Source organism: Neodiprion virginianus, chromosome 1, assembly GCF_021901495.1.
Source record: "Neodiprion virginianus isolate iyNeoVirg1 chromosome 1, iyNeoVirg1.1, whole genome shotgun sequence".
NCBI lineage: Eukaryota > Metazoa > Arthropoda > Insecta > Hymenoptera > Diprionidae > Neodiprion > Neodiprion virginianus.
Genome location: NC_060877.1, coordinates 23535573 through 23555072, shown reverse-complemented (window position 1 = coordinate 23555072; position 19500 = coordinate 23535573). Strand labels below are relative to the sequence as shown.

General features: G+C 39.1%; 1 protein-coding gene and 1 long non-coding RNA gene across 10 annotated transcripts in view; one reads left to right on the top strand and one right to left on the bottom strand.

The window, feature by feature from the left end:
• The window catches only part of LOC124307472 (four and a half LIM domains protein 2), a 141493-nt gene that overhangs the window by 84520 nt on the left and 37473 nt on the right, over positions 1-19500 (top strand). For 7 of the 9 annotated variants that reach the window (XM_046769177.1, XM_046769214.1, XM_046769224.1 and 4 more), the window contains 3 exons: positions 8230-8404; positions 10892-11125; positions 13588-13797. In XM_046769177.1, coding sequence (XP_046625133.1) covers positions 8230-8404; positions 10892-11125; positions 13588-13797 — 619 coding nt within the window. Of the gene's footprint in view, positions 1-1978; positions 2796-8229; positions 8405-10891; positions 11126-13587; positions 13798-19500 lie in introns of those variants that run through there. The other 2 variants (XM_046769161.1, XM_046769151.1) reach the window with 2 other exon arrangements.
• Positions 15080-17539, bottom strand: LOC124307578 (uncharacterized). Its single transcript, XR_006908837.1, has 4 exons — positions 16747-17539; positions 16437-16571; positions 15773-15924; positions 15080-15683 (listed from the first exon to the last, which is right to left on the bottom strand). It is a non-coding gene; the product is annotated as an uncharacterized LOC124307578 (long non-coding RNA).

Below are 19500 nucleotides of genomic sequence, written 5' to 3'. Positions count from 1 at the left end.
TCAGTGGAAAAGCATAGGCAGGGTCACACCTGGATGTTCAAACGTCAGAATGTGCAAATATTGCGGCCATGATGGACTGAACTGAAATTTTCGAGACCGTTATCGTCAGAGTTATCATAGAAGACTGTCGCCTTAGCTTCGTCTATTTGTTTTTTTAACTTTGTCGTCTGATGAATTACGTTAAACGTCAAGCGACGTGCCAGAAGTGATGCTGAGTTTGCGGTCGAGTTTCCTCATTTTGTCCAGTATAGGGTCAAACTCCGCAAGAGAGATTGGACTGGCGAGTGACGTATAAATGAACTCTAATAACAGTAATAAACTGTGAAATGGTCAATTTGCTGTAGACACCGAGGTCTTCGCTAGACGGCTGTCAGAAAATACTTGTACAGCCGAATTGCCAAACCGGTGCGAGTTTCGTTTTGTTCTTGTACTGGCTCAGGGTTGACGGTATTGCAAGGTCGATAATAATCTGTAGATGATTGTATAACAAAGTCGGTATTTCTGGCAGCATTGTTTCACGTATAGCCCGTTGTTCCGATGTTCGTCGTCAGTTTATTCGGAAATTGTATTAATCAACCGGAACCTGGCAATGCTTTCGGATTACAGAGATACAATTGATACCTCAAAGTAGTCAGTAAATGCAGGCTAAGATTGGTAAGCTTGTTTTTTTATCGTAACGGCTCGGAGGTCAACGTTTGTCATTAAATGGTTAGACGCATATCCACAATTCGACAAACTCGGCTTCTGTGACTAACAAATCTGAAAATAAAACGGCAGCCTCAAGTGCCAATTTGAATATTCTGTGCCCTGCGTGTAAAGAGAAGTACGTAGGAGGATTCGTCATTTGAATATACTCGATTTGATGCCGGGATCGCGACGAATGGTTATAGAATTATACTTCGTCGAGAGCTGAATAACGCGTGTATCGGCTTAATTGCGTCGAGTTTGTAAAACGCTGCTTCAAAGAGCACCTTCGACCGAATGAGAGGAAGGTTCGTGAAACACACCTAATACTCGTGGTCATCGCTGGCTGTAAATCGACACATTCTTCAACTTGTCCCAATTGTGAGCTGCATTCCATCGCGACGAAGAAGAAACGAATGTTCTCGAAAGGAGCGTTTCAACTTGGCCCCGATAGAAGTGACTCGGTATAACGATGGGTACCTACGACACACAGCTTTACAGACAGCCAGACGCATGCCAGATATGACCCCATTGATGAAGGGGGTCACGTATAGGTAGCGGGTCAGCAGGAGTCGGGCTTCTTTTGGCCTTATCTCTATTGTCGGATATATCAGACTTATCTCAAAGCTACAACGTCGAGCACTCCAATTTTATTCGCTTAACCCTGACATAACGATCACGATGCCGCGGAATGCGCCACGCCGCCGTTCCTCTTCACTACCAGCCACTCGTTCAGGGTACCCATGTTACCAGAATATACCCACCAACCTCTTATACTCGTTTCCACATCGGTGCGTTCGCTCTTCATCCTCGCGTTCACTTCTCTCCTCGTACTTACCTCGTTCCTTTACCGCGTTCGGTTTCACCTAAATTTCGTATCACCCAGGGTGCGACGGGTTTTTGTTACATCTCCTACGATTTTGCAAGACGAAATAGTAACTGGTTAGAGATACGAGCAACAATGAGTAAAACATCGTCCTTGCGACGGTGATAAACCGAGAATACATGGATAAATCGTCGGGGTTATAATGCGGCATGTGAATTATACCACATTCAGTGAAGTCAAATTGCGTATGCATAATTTGTAAACGGTAGCTTCACGCCATTTCTAGGTGAACAAGACCCGATTCGGACCTTCTCGTTTACCCGGCTATCTCAATTAATGTTCAAACAGATAAATAAACCTGCTGGCTCAAATTTAAATTATACCATTTTGCGTGTGTACACCGCGTACTTTCACCACCTGAAAATAACGACCTGCGATGATATTTCAGACCGACGTTAAATCAAACGAAAATTATCGAGGACTCTGCCTGTAACCAACGATCGATACCGAACGCTATTAAAAACGATCAATTGGCGTGTAATCGTCGAAGTGAAGACACATGAATCCAAAATAAATGAAAACAAAATGTGAAACTCGAGACTGAAAAATCGAATTAAATTGTGCCCCAAAACTAACTATCTACGACTGACTATCGATAGTGGTGTAAAAATGGTGAGTGACAGGGTTAAAATTTCACCCTGAACGGTCGACTGCGCCGGCGTCATACGACGCCAATCCTCGTGGCAGATCCGGCAGGTGCGAAGATGAGTCCCAAGGGACCAACGCCGGATGGGGCCAAGACGGAGGTCCGGGTATACTGCGTGCCATCCCCTGGAGCTGAACCCCAGGGTATCCGCGTCAGGATTCCGGAGCCGAAGAGACCGACGAGTCCACCGCAGCTCCAGCAGCATCACCAAAAGCTCCAGGAAATGCGGACGAGGTGTCCTTCTGTACCGGAAAAGGACCTTTACCGGAAGGCCAATTCTCTCGACAGGAAGGAACGGTATCCGACGCTGTCCGGTGCCGAGATTAAACGCGGCCTGATGGGAGTACAGAGCGAAGCTAATCGGGGAAGAAGGAATCCGATGCTGGACAGGAAGCACCGGTACCCAACTTTGTCGGGAGCCGAACTCAGGCGCGGTCTCACCATTGGAAAATGCCCCCTAGAGGACGGTCTCGACCTCAGTCTGGCCCCCTGGCCCGGGATGCGATGGGCCTGCGTAAGGGTGCTTCATCTTTACTGCAAAGTCTTCGACCAGTTCGAGCTGTTCGAACTTATAGTTAGGTAAATTCATCACCGCACGAGGGGTTGATAAGGAGAGTGAGAAATTTTGTGTCGTGTTTGCGCTTTGTTTGTGTGTGTTTTTTCAGTTTTTTTAGTTTTTTTTTTTTTTTTTGTTAGTTTTACGTACGTGCATGGGATGTTCCGATTAATTTGCAGTCAGTATTCTTGTTTCTATCGGTACACGTTGGAAACTTTTTGGGAAAGACAATGTTCCAATTTAGAACAGTTGCCAACTGAAAGAGGCGGGGTTGAATTCCGAATTTGAAAAATTTTGTCATGATTTTTTACAACCATTTTTTGAGTAAACTACGCTCTGTAAGTGTATTTTAATTTACAGAATTTTACTCTGTCGACATTTTAGTTTTCGGATCTCTGATGTTCGATACTTTGCTCTATCGTAACTTGAATTTTTGGAATCCGGCATTTCGGAACTTTGAGTCGTCGGGTTTCCGACCATTCGAAACTTTGCTATTTCGTAACAGTTTGATTCTTCACTTCAAGTTTCACCACCAAATAATTCGGAGTTAGGCGCTTTCGGAACCTTTCGAAAAATCGGAACTTCAACCTCTCCTCCTCGTCAGTTATATCATGATTACACTCGTTGGTTAGCGGCTTACTATTGGTATTGAAACCAATACCGTATCCAATTTTGGATTGGTTTTGACATTTTTTGTAGTCCGACAGTCAATTAGTCGTAAAAATTTTAAAACAACCGTTATACTGCTTAACGGTACAAAAATCACGCTATCGCGATCATTCGACATTGAAACATAAGTAAAACCTTCGTGCAAGGTAACTGAAATAATATACTAAGAGAATTTTTCCATACTATACTGATATAGGGAGACGATTTCGCGAAAGCCAGTATTTTGAATCGGCAAACCAAATTCTAATAACTTATTGTTACCGGTCAAATCTGATAATCTTCATTTATTGTCTTCAAGATTTTTCACAGCGTAATGATTTTGCGAAGAAGTCAGAAGCAGTTTGACTAGACTATATAATACTACCATGTACATATAAATTAACTTCTGAGTGGCTTTTCAATGTGAATAACAAGTTTGTTTGACAACGGTCTTGTTTTTGTATCGTGTAATTAATCCCGCACAGGCAACTTTTATCGTTATTATTTATATGAAATCGTACCGAGAAATTTTGCACGCACAATGCGTTCCGTGTGAAATAAGAAATTATCCGAGTTTCAAGAGCGATAATTTAATAAAAATAAGTTCAGTTAGTCAGAACTCAGTGAGCGTGTTGATCAAAGCAAAGCGTTACCGCGAGAGAAGCTGGACTGATTAAGGTGGTTATTTATTGTTAGTCAATCCAAACACCTTAGCTGTTTACGAGACTTGAACCGATTGTTAAAAGGAAAGAAGTGAATCTACTTGTTGAATATCGGACCGGATTACCGGCCAAAAACGCGAAAACGAGCTTTTCGAAAATTGGATTTTTTAACATAGAGCTTGTGTCCGGTCAAACTTTTTTCGACGGAAATGCTATTACAATTAGTTCGTAAAATCCATAGACCTTGACAAGAAACGAGATAATGGTTGTTGGAATAATCATCGTTCAAGTGATACGTTGAAAGAGAGACGTTGCCGACTGTTTTGAAAAGATTTTTAAGCCTAAACACGACGGTGTATAAGTTACAAATGTTGCACTCGGGATCCGATAATATGGTACGGAATTTGAATATCGCGAATCTTTTTTTCACATAATCTGGACTGATTTATTAATAATAAAAACAAAATGAAGAATAAAACGTTCATTTTTTATTGAAAGAAATCCATTATACGTAATCCATTTATATGTATGAAAATAACGGAACTATACACTCGCTATTAATTGTATCCAGTGACAATGATAGTCAAATGGCAAACTATGGACCGAACCTTGTTAATAAAATTATAATAAACTATCTTTCAAGATGTTTTTAAAATTTATGAATTTTATTCTCGTGCATTATTCCAACAACCTTAACGTAAATTATACCATTATTCAAAATGATGTTTCATTGACTCCAGAGTCACTAAAGAACCATCTCAAGTGGTCGTTTCAGCCGTAGCTCGATCCTCGTCTGCACCGAACAATCTGGTCTAATAAACTGAGTAACATTCGGCCAGCTGTTACCGCGAGTTGAACAGAAGTATTTTAATCCAAATGTGCCTTTCTCTCGAGATTTCTTCTGTCCTTCGTGATCCACGAAAAATGGGGTGAAAAGGGTGAAGAAAAAGTATCTGCGCAGTTATCACAGTATCACGTGATATTATTTCCAATGAATTAGCTACTGTTCAACTCTCACTGACCGATCATGAGTACGGACACACCGTCTTGGTATGTAAATTTAATTGCCACCATTTAACGGTGAGCGAGCCTATCGTTTCATCTTGCATTAAAAACACGTATATATATCTGGTGGCGGACAGGTATGCACGTAAGTGAATCTATTTCGGATAAAGTATCCGTGCAGGTTGTTGCGACACAGCGTTAAGATTGAAAGAAACAAAAAAAAAAAAAAAGGAAGAAAAAGGAAGAATTTAAAAAATAAGGACTACAAGTAAAAGCTGAAAAAACAAAACGTCAAACTAATGGAGTAATTATGTAAAAGTTGCGTGTACACAAATCGGGAACATTTTTCTTACTGATAATTTTTCACAGAGTTAGAGTAGCGTATTAATATCTGTCTGGTCTTAAGTCGCGTCTATCGGCCGGTACTTTTATTGCTTTGAACGTTCTTTTTTTCACTCTGCATTCCTTGAACCGTGCGCAAATAATTACGCTCGTCGTCGTTCTATATGTAGTTACCGTCTAATTCAAAGTTCACCGTGACGCCAAGCTCTTAATTAATTTTCATACCGCTACATACCGTCTATTCTAGTCGCAGCTACTCGTAGCCGATATCGCACGTAATTACGTGTCAGGAAAAAATAAACTATCCCCGAAGTTCGTCCCTGCAATTCTACCGTACGATTAAAATGAAACAAGACGATTCGTTTGAAGGTACAAAAGGGATTTGTCAATGTGACAAATGTTACGTCTCCCCTTTTTTTCTTCTACGCGACGCGGGAGATGGGTCATTATTTTTTCTCTCACTTCGTCGGTTCGTAGGAAAAACGAGGTCTCTCAAACATAAAACGACTGTCCATCTTTGCTAACAAGGTGTCCGTTCGTAAAGCGTCCTCGTGTGTATCCGAAGACACCTCATTAATAGATATTCCGTGTACACTCTTCAGCGTTCCCTTTGACTCGGCGGTAAAGAGTTGACAGTTGGAAACGGTCGTAAAATGTCACTAATAAGCGAAGCCCGTTTTGCATGAGAAATAAAAGAATCGTGTTGGCATTATAAAATCTACCGCGTTTGACATTTCGTCTGAGAACATGCGCTGAATTTTTTTTCCCATCCATTCCCATCTTATCTCTTGTTGTAAAAACAATCGTTGACATTTAGTTTTGCTCTTCAATTGTTCGCCCAGCTTGAGGGTGAATTTGGCTTTTTTTACCATTATCGGATTTCTGATAAGCATTCGTTTTTCCGAATCTGGGAATACACGGTTGAACCATCGCGTTGAAGTTAGTAAAGTTATCGTAACGATTCATGCCGAGGACATCCGTGATTTTGCAATATTGGAATTGATTGGAATTCAGTGAACCGGAGTAAAACAAATCACAATTATATTTCAAAATCTTTGTTTCTTCGGAGTAATTGCAAAAAGAGGAAAATAGTCATTTTTGCCCAAATATTTCGTTACGATAACGTCAGTAACTTCAACCTCGCGTTGAATCCGGGTGTAAACGTAATAGCTATTCAAAGCTCGGGAACCTTATTCTGTTCACAATCCCAAACACAGCTAGTTCATTTATTTTGATTAACAAAGTGGCAACTGACGACGGTACAGACCGGTGGATTTGATGGATGAAAAGCACCGCGATTTCGTTGCTGCTGTTCGGCAGCATTACATTACGACAGATCTAACAGTTGGCCCGTTTATTAGTCAGACAGTATTGTATAATAACGCATGATACGCAACGTTCTCTGATACTAAATCTGACAGGTCAGATCGACCGAGCGGATGATTTTCCATCCGTCTTTCCTAGCGATCTGAAAATTTCCAACGCACAACTAGCCAGATATATTTATACCTAAAGGAAAATAAAGAAATTGAAGAAGAGAAGGCGCGGACGATATTGCAGGCCGTGGAAAATTGCAAGGTGTTTTTTGCATCAGCAACCGAGCCTCGATTCTCGGCTAACTTCCGACTGGGTGTGACGCAAACAATGTGTATAGGTGAAAATGCATCTAGCATATTGGAGCTTGATAACCGCAACTTTATGGTCTGATTGTTCAGTTATTGCTATCGTCGAAATCATCGGCGGTTCATCCATTCAAATCGATCTGATATTTTACGGGAAAATATCACCTTATGGCAAAAATTTTCTACGCCGATTGCGTCGCCTAGCAACATTTTCTCTCGCAGCAGAACCCATGAATTTTCGTATATTTGAGGATTTCAGGTAGTCAGCGTGAAAACGAATTTTTTTTTAAATTCGATACGTAGGTACCCTTTGAGTGTGCTTATTTTACTCTTTTCGTTGTAAATGTAAAATGTTTTTACCGCATGTAATCGTAGTACGTACGGAACTGATGCAACAAGCTTTTTTTCGACATAATTTCAGTTCCCGTATGAAACTTAACGCTTGAATAATTTTATAACAAAATGTGAAATGTAAGGTTTTCGACTGTTTTGAAATATTACCTTTCCGTGTTCTCATCGAGTGTCAGAGTTGGTTTAAATTCTTCGTTAACAGTAAACCTGGTCAATTGATTTGCTCGTTTGTTAAATCTGTGACGATTGTCAACTTTCCGCAGAAGATGCGTGGACGTGAGTTAATTTCACAGCTAAGCATCCCGCGATGAATTATAAAGCTTGGCGGTGTAATTGCAACGTGTTATCAAGCGAGGAACGTCAACATCGTTTCAGTGTCACGAATGGCGGTATAAAATTTTATTAGTATTCTCGAACGTTCAGGTTGGACTTAATGAAAGAGGTGAGGAGGAGAGACAAATATTTATCACCTCGCCAAATGATCGTCGTCTTTTCGACTGTAATTCTCATTCGCGTTCAATAGCGCTCCGCTTTCTAATTTGCTGAAACTCCGGTGAATCTTTAGTCACCGTCCGAGACGTTAACCTGACGTTAACGAAAAACGACGACACTCACGATTACCATGAGATGTGCCAAAATCCCATCACCGGTTGTAAAGATACGATTCGATACGTGCAAGCCTGTTTTATTGGCATCAGATCAGATCGCTGCGAGAATCATCAATCCTGAAATATCCATGAAAGCGTCAACACTGGTTCGCTTTTCTGCCCCGTTATCACTCATCGTGAATTTAAGATGACCGTTCGCTTCTTCTTTTCTCATTTCAGAAAAAACTGCAGCAGCTGCAAATGTCCGAGGGAAGCTCACGACGTCTGTCACGAGGAATGGGTTTCCGTCAGATCTCGACTGGGACTCAAGGGCGATGGAGCAGGTGGGTCTGTCGCCTGCGACCCCAGAGAAATGGGCCTTGCCTGGGCCCCGCCAGGATTACCGGCTCACAAGGTATCGGTTTTCATCAATTGGCTTTATAGCTTTTTACCCGATTATTCGAAAATTGTTGAAGAATTTTTCATATCCAATCGGTAGTGTCATGCATCATGCATTATGATTTGCATCACGAAAGCATCTTTCACGATGGTCTTATCTAGGTGTTTTTGTGATGCGTTTTTACAAAGTCGGATCAATCTGTCGGTAAGTTGGAAAGAAACAAGTGAAAAAACAGGAAACATTCAGATTGGTGCAGCTTAGCTAAACTCATACTGCACCCGATACAACAAGTCATTAATTTGCAAGGGTTAATAATTTGCGCTGCGTACGATCGATGTAGAAAGAGGTGCGTCTCGTCCTTGACCTCGATGACGGTAATGGGATCGATAAAAATCGAGGAATCGACCATGCTGGTTGACGATTAATCTAATGCGTGGTGCAGGACTGCATCGTTGGCTCGACGCCAAAGTTCAATATATTCGAAAGGCTTGAAAGCGTTTCATAACACACGGCCTGCGGTATTATAGGAGAGAGAGAGAGAGAAAGCATTTGTGCACCGGCAATCTTCTAACGCCCGTTTCGCGTTCGGGGTGCTTTATTATATAAGCTGCTTCAACTTTACGATCCTTTTTACAACGTGCATGTGGTTGCTGCCCCCGTGCGAATATTACCCCATATCTCTATCATACGTACATTTACGTTCATGATTTTCAATTAAGGTTGACAGCTCGCCTGACGTATGTACGCGCATAAATCTGCGATTGAAAATATCACCGCATGTACTTGTGCCATGATATTTTTCATTTTTTATCGAGGAGGCATCTCAACTTTTGCGAGTAAAGCTCGTAACTGTAATTTAGCAATGAATTTTTGTGAGGAAAAGTCGTTGTTCAGAGGAACTATCATATGAATTGTCTGAAAGTCAGGGTAACGTTACGAAGCAAAATATACTAATATTTTGCAAACTTAACTTCTTCAAAACCACTTTGAAATTTAAGAATACTCATGTTTTTCAACGTTTCGTCATGTTAATGTTATCGCTAACTTCTATCTCGGCTTACTTTTATGTAGGAAGAAGCCTTGATCAATACTTTGTGGAATAAATACAGATGATTATTACATTTTTGCTATTCTCGTTTTGTTCCTGTTGAAAAATCGAAGGTTTTAAGTTTTGTCAGATGTAGAGGAATTAGATACGAATAACAATCATTGTACGTAAGCACCTACAGACGGATCAAAACAAAGTTCATCAATGCCTTCATTTCAAAGTACTGATTTTTTATTTTATTCTCCATAAAAGAACTTCAAACCTTCAAACTTTTTCTAAATCGAGCTATAGCGAAGTTTTCAAATTATGTTCCGCGTGATCGTTAGTTTATGCTTAAAGCGATTTATATAAACAAGTGTCCATAATTGACAACTTCTTTAGAAAATGAATCCTAATTTTAAATCGTCCGCAGCTGCCGTTTCGATCTTGACAGTTGGAACGGTTTTAGACTAGAGAGAAACGATCAAGCGTGTGTGTCAAGGAGCCCGTATTTCATGTTGGACTAATGTTATATATACAAATCGCGCTATTGGTCACCGGAAATGAGACATTAGGCTCTTTATATACACGCTTCTCATGTCGTTGATTTTTAATCGAAATTCTCGAGCTGTCGAAAGCCTGGAAGAAACAGCGGAAGTTGCCTATATACATGTATGTACGTATATGTGGGGCATTCCATGACATCTCGATCAAAATTCTACGTCGATGTCTCAGATTGGATCTGTAATTTTTTGTATAAAAGTACATGACGAAAAACGCAATCGTAATTTTTTCAGAACTCTTCGACCTAGCGTATCTGAAATATGATTGAATAACTTGAAAAAAAAAAACCACTTTCTAAAAACTCTTATAAATATAACAAAATTTTTGACACCTATTAGAAGATCGAGATTTCATAACTTCAAAGGATGAGTAAAAAAATGAAAAAAAGAAATTATTGTTATTGGATTTCATTGTTGACATAAGAATGAACATAAAAGCTAATTATAATATGGGCCGAAAAACATCTATTCAGAGACATATTATAATGAGCTTTTACGTTCATTCTTATGCCAAAAATGCAATCCAGTAATAATCTTTTTTTTTTTTTTTTCACCTTTCTTATTCATATTTTGAAGTTATAAAATCTCCATTCTCTGATTTTTCTGATTTTTTTTTTCTCAGATTTCAGAAAGTTGGGTTTATTTTCAAGCTTTTAAATTATACTTCCAATACGCTGGGTTGCGATTGCGTTTTACGTCATATGCATTCGTAGAAAAAATTACAAAGCCAATCTAAGACATCGACGTAGAATCTTGATCGAGATGCCATGGAATGCCCCGTATATATTGGTACGAAATCTTGTCGTTTACGCATATAAATTTAGATATTCTCAATGAACGGTATTATAAATCCAAAAATCTTATGTCAGCATGGTTTCATAAAATACCTACATATACGATTATGATTTTCAGGTCGAGGAATACTTCTCCATGCTCCCCGCGATGTCTGTGCCGAGATTAGGGACTCCTGGCGAACGTTACAGAGATCGTCAGCTGGCTATTCAGCTGCCTAAACAGGACCTGGCCAAGGCCTACTGCCGACATTTAGCCACGGAGCATCACATGAGTGCGGACGACTTTATGGCCGCCAGAAATGAGATCGCACTCGACATTGGGACCGTTCAAGATGTCCTCGAAAAAGGCGCTGTAAGTAGTCGCCGCACTAATGGAGAAAACAAATCGAAACCGTTTCGAGCAGCTGTTGGTTAAAAGTTGGACCTGAATTTCACGTATAAAATTAGCTAATTGGTAACGTAAGCAGAGCTAGATGGTCGGATGGACGAAATGTGTGAAAAATAGTTAGAATCCATTATTTACGTAGATCAAAACTGAGAGGATTCGACTCTTCGATGGTTATATGCGTGAGAAAAAAGCAGGAAATTTAGTTCGACATCATTCAACACCTCCTCTTAGACCTGTCCTTAAGAAGAGCAGAATCGAGTTTTAATGGTCTTACCCCCCAAATTGGTTCCAAGTAATTAAAAGAAAAATGTCCGAATTTTTAAAAAATTTTCCCTCCATATTTACCCACGCCTAGGAAGCCTTACTTTTTACCATAAGAAAAACATTGGTTTTTCGGGATTTTTAATCGTTTTTTTTACCGCTGCCGTAATCATCAGCTAAAAAATCGCAAATTCTCAGAAAATGTTGACAGTTATGTTACCTTTTTGTCTAATTTTTTGGAATTCGATACAAGCATTTTTGGGCTAGATCAATCACATATTTATTCTCTGTATGTTGCGAAAAACGCGGAAAAAAGTCGATCATCATCGATATCATTTTGCGATATTGTCGATCCTTTTTTGGCAATTGCAACGCAAAATCAGTTTATTCGGTTTACTCTACTTTTTTAGTTAAGTAAGGCTTCAACATCAATTTATTGTTGCACATGCAAGCATTAAATTTTCCCAACAGTTACAAGAAAATATAGTAACAGTGATCGTAATGAGAAAGAATAGTAAGAAATACTAGACTTTCCGGTAATAGCTAGAAAACTAATTTTTATTTTGTGCCTAGAACTATATTTTTCGATTGTGGTAAAAAATGAAAATAGTTGAGGACTGAGCGGTAACCGGAACTTAAAATTTCTCTCAGTGTATACAGTCAATACAAATTGCTGTACTGCCTGCTAAAATGAATGCGAAGAACGATTTTTTTCGGAAAACAAATAGCGTATACTCAACGAATTATTTTCATCCTTATCTCCGAGAATTGAATTGTTTTATATACTCGGTTCTTGTGATTTCATGCCAATTTCCTAAGAAATCGAGACTGTAATGGAATCGACTTTTGTTATTATCTGCCGTTAATTCAGTCCGATTGATATACGTGTATATTATATTTAAAATGTATGTACCCAGATACTTAAGCTGATTGTTTAACGAGTAGATTTAAACATGAAAAGAACCTCTTTGCCTGGGTATAAAAATTTTGCTATAGTATTTCTTTGCTCGCATTTTATCGTTGCTTCGCAAGTACAATGAGCTTTTACTGCCTGAAGGCGGAAATTCCGCATGATTAAAAGAAAACAAATAACCCCGCAAGATGCACGGATGATCTTGAAAGCTTTTGGGCTGTTAGGAAATTTTACGAGCTGTTACGGTTACGTTAAATAACGTTTCCGCCGTACTTGTGCAAGACTCTAAACTTGATCGTCGAAGACGCTTGATGTGGGACAATAACAAACCGTCAATAAGTCGTATTTGACGGTGTGCTGCAATATCGCAATCCCCCTTTTTTTTCTACCACGGTAAACGTACAGCGTAATTTGCGTAAGAACTTTTTCACTTGTATTAATGAAACTTATTTTTCAATCAGACAATAAATAGCTATCGTATTTTTTTTTTTTTTTTTTACGTGTAATTAAAAAAATATGGTGACATTGAGAGGAATAATTTTTCAGTAATGTTTATAAATTCGGAATTGACAGTTGTCGGCAAAAATTGTACCTCGATAACCTTGACGTAGATTCCAAGCATATACATAGAGCTATTCGTCTTTGTGAGGTGAATATGATACACGGTTAAACTTAGAAGCCTAGATCCAAGATATTGGAGAGGTCAAATTTTTGCGCTTTTTAGAAGCTTTTAGTACTGACATAAAGATTATTATACCAACGTCACGGCGCGGCGGTTCACAAATGAACGAAGGTTGGCAAGATTGCGTACATACCGTTTATCGTCACTCGTCCATCAAGCTTCCTCGCAAAGATTATTATTTATTGATACTTGACGCCCTTAGTATACAAGTCTTGCGTGTCGAACAACTTTCCCTCGATTACGAGAGTACAAAATCATGGTTCGGAAATACTTATCGTCGGTTATAAAAACGAAAAAACAACAAGAAAAATTTTGTTTGTAAAGTGAACTTCTATAGCTTCCTCGAGGAAAACGTAATTTGCGCAGCACTAATCAACTTCAAAAAGTTTCCCAAACGACAACTGATGGTTAGCTACAAAATATTATTGACGTAATTGAATCGTCTTTTCGATGATTTCTCTTATAATATAATTTACACAGCTTATATTTATATGTTACGTGTATTGTTTTCGGTCATGAATTTCAATCGCTGTCGCCTTTAGTCTCTACTAATGTTAATACATATTTCAGCAATGCGCTGGCTGTAACGAGAGTTTGAAATACGGAACCCTTGGAGTCTCGGCTGGAAAACTAGGAGAGCTCTATCATCCGGCTTGCTTCCAATGCGTCCAGTGCAAGGAGTTGCTCGTCGACCTTGCCTATTGTGTTTACAACGATGCAATTTATTGCGAAAGACATTACGCCGAACAATTAAAAGGAAGATGCGCAGCCTGTGATGAGGTAGGTCAATTTTTGCTTGTATAATCCAGTCATTGAAATCACAGAGAGTTACTGGTTCTGTGGACCTGCAAAACTCGGAGCTGCGCTGTGCGTAGAATCAAAGAATTAGTCTGATAATCGACGGAAGCGACTAGTATCAGCTTCATTTTTCATTCATTGCCAAATAACAAAGAGACAGCATCGAAATCAACAAGTGGTTCTTCGGTACGATCGTCGTGAAACGCTTCCGCTGGTACGCAGAAATGAAACGTCCGACATTACCGACTGGTGTACATTCATTTGCGGACTTCCTGTTTTACCGACGGCAAGCTCAAAAGGGGCAATCCTTACCACCAAAAGCTCGAAAGCTTAACTCTCTAGCTACTCGACAAATCTTTACCTTACCACACGCGAAAAAGCACTCTGCCAATAACATTCGGCAGTTTTTCAATAATATATTTAGTTGGTAATAAATTTGTTTATTATTTCACAGTCGTTTCAAAAGCGAATGAATTGTGTGTGAACACTATTCGTTGATATTCTTCCGATCCTCTTTGCACTAAGTAATCGTTTTCTTCCAAATTGCCATACGAGTGGGATAACATAGTTCGAGAGCTTTTCGTTTCACGAAACGAGCGCTACTGTCAGACGGTCGTGAGATTGCAGATGTATTGTATGAATGAATAGGTCACGGGTTAAGAGTGTATAAACATACGTGTACCGTACACCTTGTTTTTACATTGTCCCTAGAAGGAGTTGAGACCGCGATATAAGGCCTGATTTCTTTCGAAGGCTCACCACCTCGTTTCGTAAGCGATTTTTATGGAATGGCATTGCTTCTGTATACCTATAATCCTGTGTATATACATTATATACAGTGCACAGAACGGCACAGAGACGAGACGACGACCACGTTACGGAATCTGAACCATGCATTGACCCAAATATACAATTTCAAGGCGGGCGTCATGTTTGCTGCAAACTTGAAATGTTCTTTCTTTTTTTTTTTTTCACTTTTATTCATCGCAACTTTATACGTTGTCACCTGGCAGGATACTCGCAACGCAACGATATTCTAAATCGTTGCCAGGATCGAACTTTGAAAAGTAAAACTTGTCTTTACCGCATAGTAAATATGTTGATTCATCAATCGGATTTGCGTACATACGTACAATCGTTGTTTAAACATTTGCTTTTACGTATGTTGGGAACTTGATTATGTATGTGCAGTAAAATGCATAAACGACTTGACATTCTGGCTTACTTGTCTTCGATCCAAAACAAAATACGAGTTCATTTCTATACGAATTATGTGAAAATGATTGGCGATCCAGCTGACGAGAGAAAATGAATGCATTGCCACATAACCTGTATAGAATCCAAGTCGCGTTTTGTTTCGGATCGAAGACAAGTTAGCCGGAAAGTTAAGATATTTATGCATTTCACCGTATGTATAGTAATCTAAAGAGGAAGTCATTAATGAATATTACCGTATGCTCCGTAGTATTTATTAATGTCTTTTTTTCCGGCTACCTTGTTTTCGGTCAGAAATAAAATGCGAGTTCAATTCTATACGAATTATGTGACAATGACTGGCGATGAGGTTGACGTGAGAGAATGGAAGTCATTGTCACATAATTTTTGTAGAACCGAATTCGCATTTTGTTTCGGACCGAAAACAAGGTAGCCGTAAGGGGAATGCATTAACGAACATTACTGTACATAAAAAGTATAGTTTGAACAGATTTTTATTTAATTACGTTCGGCATAATACGTTGGCGATTCAGGTAATTATGTTACCTATCAACATGTTGTAAAAAAAAACTAGTCGATAAATTGCAGACTATTCGTCACCACATCGGAATGTTGAAGAGCGTTGAGCACCTTGAATGAAGACGATGTCAAATCTGTAAAGAAATAGGGTTCATTTTTAATTCCTAATATGAAGTCAAATACGATAACACCAAGCTCATCTCTAAATGAATATAATCCCCACCTGTTTATATTGCAAATTCTGCATCCTTAATCAGCACTTTCATAAATTAATAATTTTGAAACGATACAAGCTTCGTGCATATTTTGGAATTTTTGTTGTAACTGCGGGGGGGGGGGGGGGGGGGTGAGCAGCCGCTAGTGTTTGATAATTCTCTGCCAAAAAAAAAAACAGTATATATTATATGTAAGAAATAAGATAAATTTTTTAGCGAACAATAAAACGTAACTGTTGCTGAATCGATACATTTTAATAATCCACGTGTTCCGAGTTCTAATCATAGATTTTCCCGAGGCAAAAATATACATATGCGTAACATCCGGATCTAAAATCTCTACCATCTGACTGACTTATGGGAATTTACACGCTCACACGGTTCTGTTCGGCTGGATAGTTAGTAGGGGATTTTTCCTATATCTATAACGTTTTTGAATATCAGCAGCTAGTTGAGCTTCCAACATCGTACCGAAAACTACAGACATATTTAACATCGAATTTCATTTCAATTCGGAACTCCGGAAGTCGTAGAGAAAGTCGAAGTACTTTCCGTCACACACATTCAGGTACTTTATATTTTTACTGCTCTATATGCAATTCTGATAATAACTTAAAATAAGTATTGATAAGAATTTAAATTATTTCGACCACAGGTCTCTTATCCATATACCTAAATCGAACATTCCAGTTGATCGAGATGCAAGTCTCTTGATATTCTTTGTCTTGAATCTTTGATCCGTCGTGCCGTGTGTCAAAGAGAAATTGAACTATTATCAATGGCCGATTGAAAGGTGCTATTCTGAAACTAATCCAGTTTTCATTTTTCAACCGAGTCCACAAATACAATCTTGAGGTTTGTTCTTTTATATTTATTTAGAATTGAGCCTAAATACAGAACATTTAATGCCATATCGATCGTTAGACAGAAAAGATGAATCATCTAGATCTTTGGTCGTAACTTTGTAAATTCGTGAAAATACCTGACAATAGGACTTGGAGTCGAATGGCTCAAAAGAAACGACGTGTCAAACTATTGTTGACGTCTTTAGTTTTCCGGTTTATTATTTTATATTTGAAGATGAAGTTTTATTCTTCTTCTCGCCACGTCATTTTGAATTCTGAAAAAATTCGTCACCGATTTCATCCTTGAAAGAACTTAAACCCAATTCAATCCGCAACTTTTAACATGTGTCAAGGTTTCGATCCGCGCGATCACTGCTATACTGTAACAGAAACGTTATCACACAGCTCTAGAAAACTTGAACAATGACTCTTGTTTCAACGGCGGCGTTTGGAATCGATTGACAACGCATCGTCCGTGAACGTTAGAATCCAATTTCAACCTTCAATGGACTATTGTCTCATTATCGAGCCAAAAATTCTCCGCATTCAATTTATGTGGGCAAGTCCACTAATTTTCGACCCACGATTCGGGGCTAAAAAATTTCAATTTCTCTGCAATTTTGATATTTCGGTGTATGTACTCTGACGCAAAAATTCTACAAGTTTCAAACATCTAGGCTTGACGACGTCGAAGAAATACGTTGATTAATTTTTTACAAAAACACATTTTTCAATCTCAAAATCTATTCGAATGGGGACGGCGTGATTACAAAAATATACAATTTTCTTGTTGAATCAAAAATGACTACGAAAAATCCGAAAAATTATTACAGCCCACCTGATCCTATTTCGAACACCTACCGGAAACACAAATTTTTTTCATGTACAAAACCGCAAGCTTTTAGGTAAAAATGTCAACCTGTGCGACGGAAGCTAGAAAACGTTGAACAAAATCGGCTTTTTGAGGAAAAAAGCTATAAAATGTTAAAACGGATTTCATAATCGTATATTCTTCGAAATCGTAAAAGCCGAAGGTTTGAAATATGTAGAATTTTTTTGTCTCGGTACATCGTACTAGAAGATATTGAAATTGCAGAAAAATCGACATTTTGGCTCCGGATCGTGTGTCCATAATTCGTGAATTTGCTCACATGCGATTCTGGAATCGGTCAGGCAGATTGATTTTCATTGAAGTATAACTTGCCAATATACCCATGCTTATATGGGTTATAAATAAACTATACGAACTTGAACAAACAGATTTATCGACACAACGCACAATTAAATTGGTTAAGCTGTGCTTCTGGAGTGAAATTTTTTGTTGTTTCTTTCCATTCTTCTATTTTTGAATAAGACAATCGTTAATTCGCTAAACCGAACGATCCGTGAACTGCACATTAAGTGACGTCCAATTTAGCCTTTAGTGAATTCCAAACGCCCAGAACAAACTCGAGGCGTTTCAGAGCCACCCTCTAGTTTGTAAAGCTGAAACACAAACGACGTACTGCAGTATTTAAATTTAGATTGGAAAGGGCGGTACATCTTACGGGAGTATATTTTTTCATGACGTAGTCTCGTCACTGACGCGTCTTTTTTCCGTGACGGTTCGAGCCTCAACGTGACGTCGAATAATATCGAAATGCCAGCTCGAAACGGCGCGTGCGAAATGTCACATAAAAAAGCCGTTTTCCCTAAATTGCTTTGGGTACGAGCAGAACGACTTTCGGCTTAACTTGAGCCTCGTGTTCGAAAGATTAGAGACCGGAAGATCCTGCGCCACCCTTAACATACGTCCGGAGTGAAATTGCCGATGGAAGGACGAAACAAAATGTCAGAGCGGTTATTAATCGCGATGTTGGATTCGAGATTGCAGCTTATGCGAGAGGTGAAGAAAACGGGGTGGAAGAGGCAAGAGGAACTGGGTCGCGTCAGGCTTTATTTAGAAATACCAAAATAACGACGTGCTCAAGACGGAGGATAATTTTGCCTTGCAGATTATTGCACCAGAGAAACCCGAGAGAATTTGCATCAAAACTCTAACTACATTTACACGTTTTATCGGATTTAGGTATGTACTAGGGATGCAGCTGCGTTCAGATCGCGGTTTCTAATCTAGTCGAGTTTTTTACAATTCAAGATACTACTTGATAATGTTTCGTTCGTTCTCATCCGTTTATTCAATTTACGAGAATTTGGTACATCGGTGTGGAATTTCCCTGGCTCACGGTCTTGGCAGCTCTCGTCTTGGATTTTAAAACAAAACAACGAACGATACTCATTTCGCAAAGTCTCGTGTGCACGTGCGTAATTTTCTTATTTAATCACCCGGAACAAGTATACTGCTCTTCATTTTTCTCTAGTCTTCTCTCCATTTTGCGCGTGCATGTATAATATAGCTTATCGCGTAGACTGCACTTTGTTCGTTGCAAAATTTGAAGAGAAAAAAAATTATGAGACAGAAAAAATCACGTACATGAGATTCGTCGACTCTTTATTTCTGTAGAACGAAGCTCGAGTTTGTGGAAATGATTGTTTAATAAATTTGCGTGAAATGAGAAAGAATTCCTCTCGCAGGTGATTATTCTAAAGGGTGGTATCTATTTCCAACGTTAAATCTCCCAGCACGGGTATACTGTCAGTACAGAATCAGTTTGCATTCGGTTCCATGTCCTTTGTAAGAGCCAATCAACCTACCAATCGTTGCTCATCATCGACTCGGATCTGATTCCGCAATAGAAAAACAATTAGCCATAGTGAAATATTAGCAACGTGTTCCGGTTTCCTCGTCTTCTCTATTTCCTCTCTCTGGTTCTTCTTGTCGTTCTTTATATTCGAGTTACACAACCGCGCGTCTCTGGCTCGGAGAATCTAAAATCTTAGCTCCTCGTTTT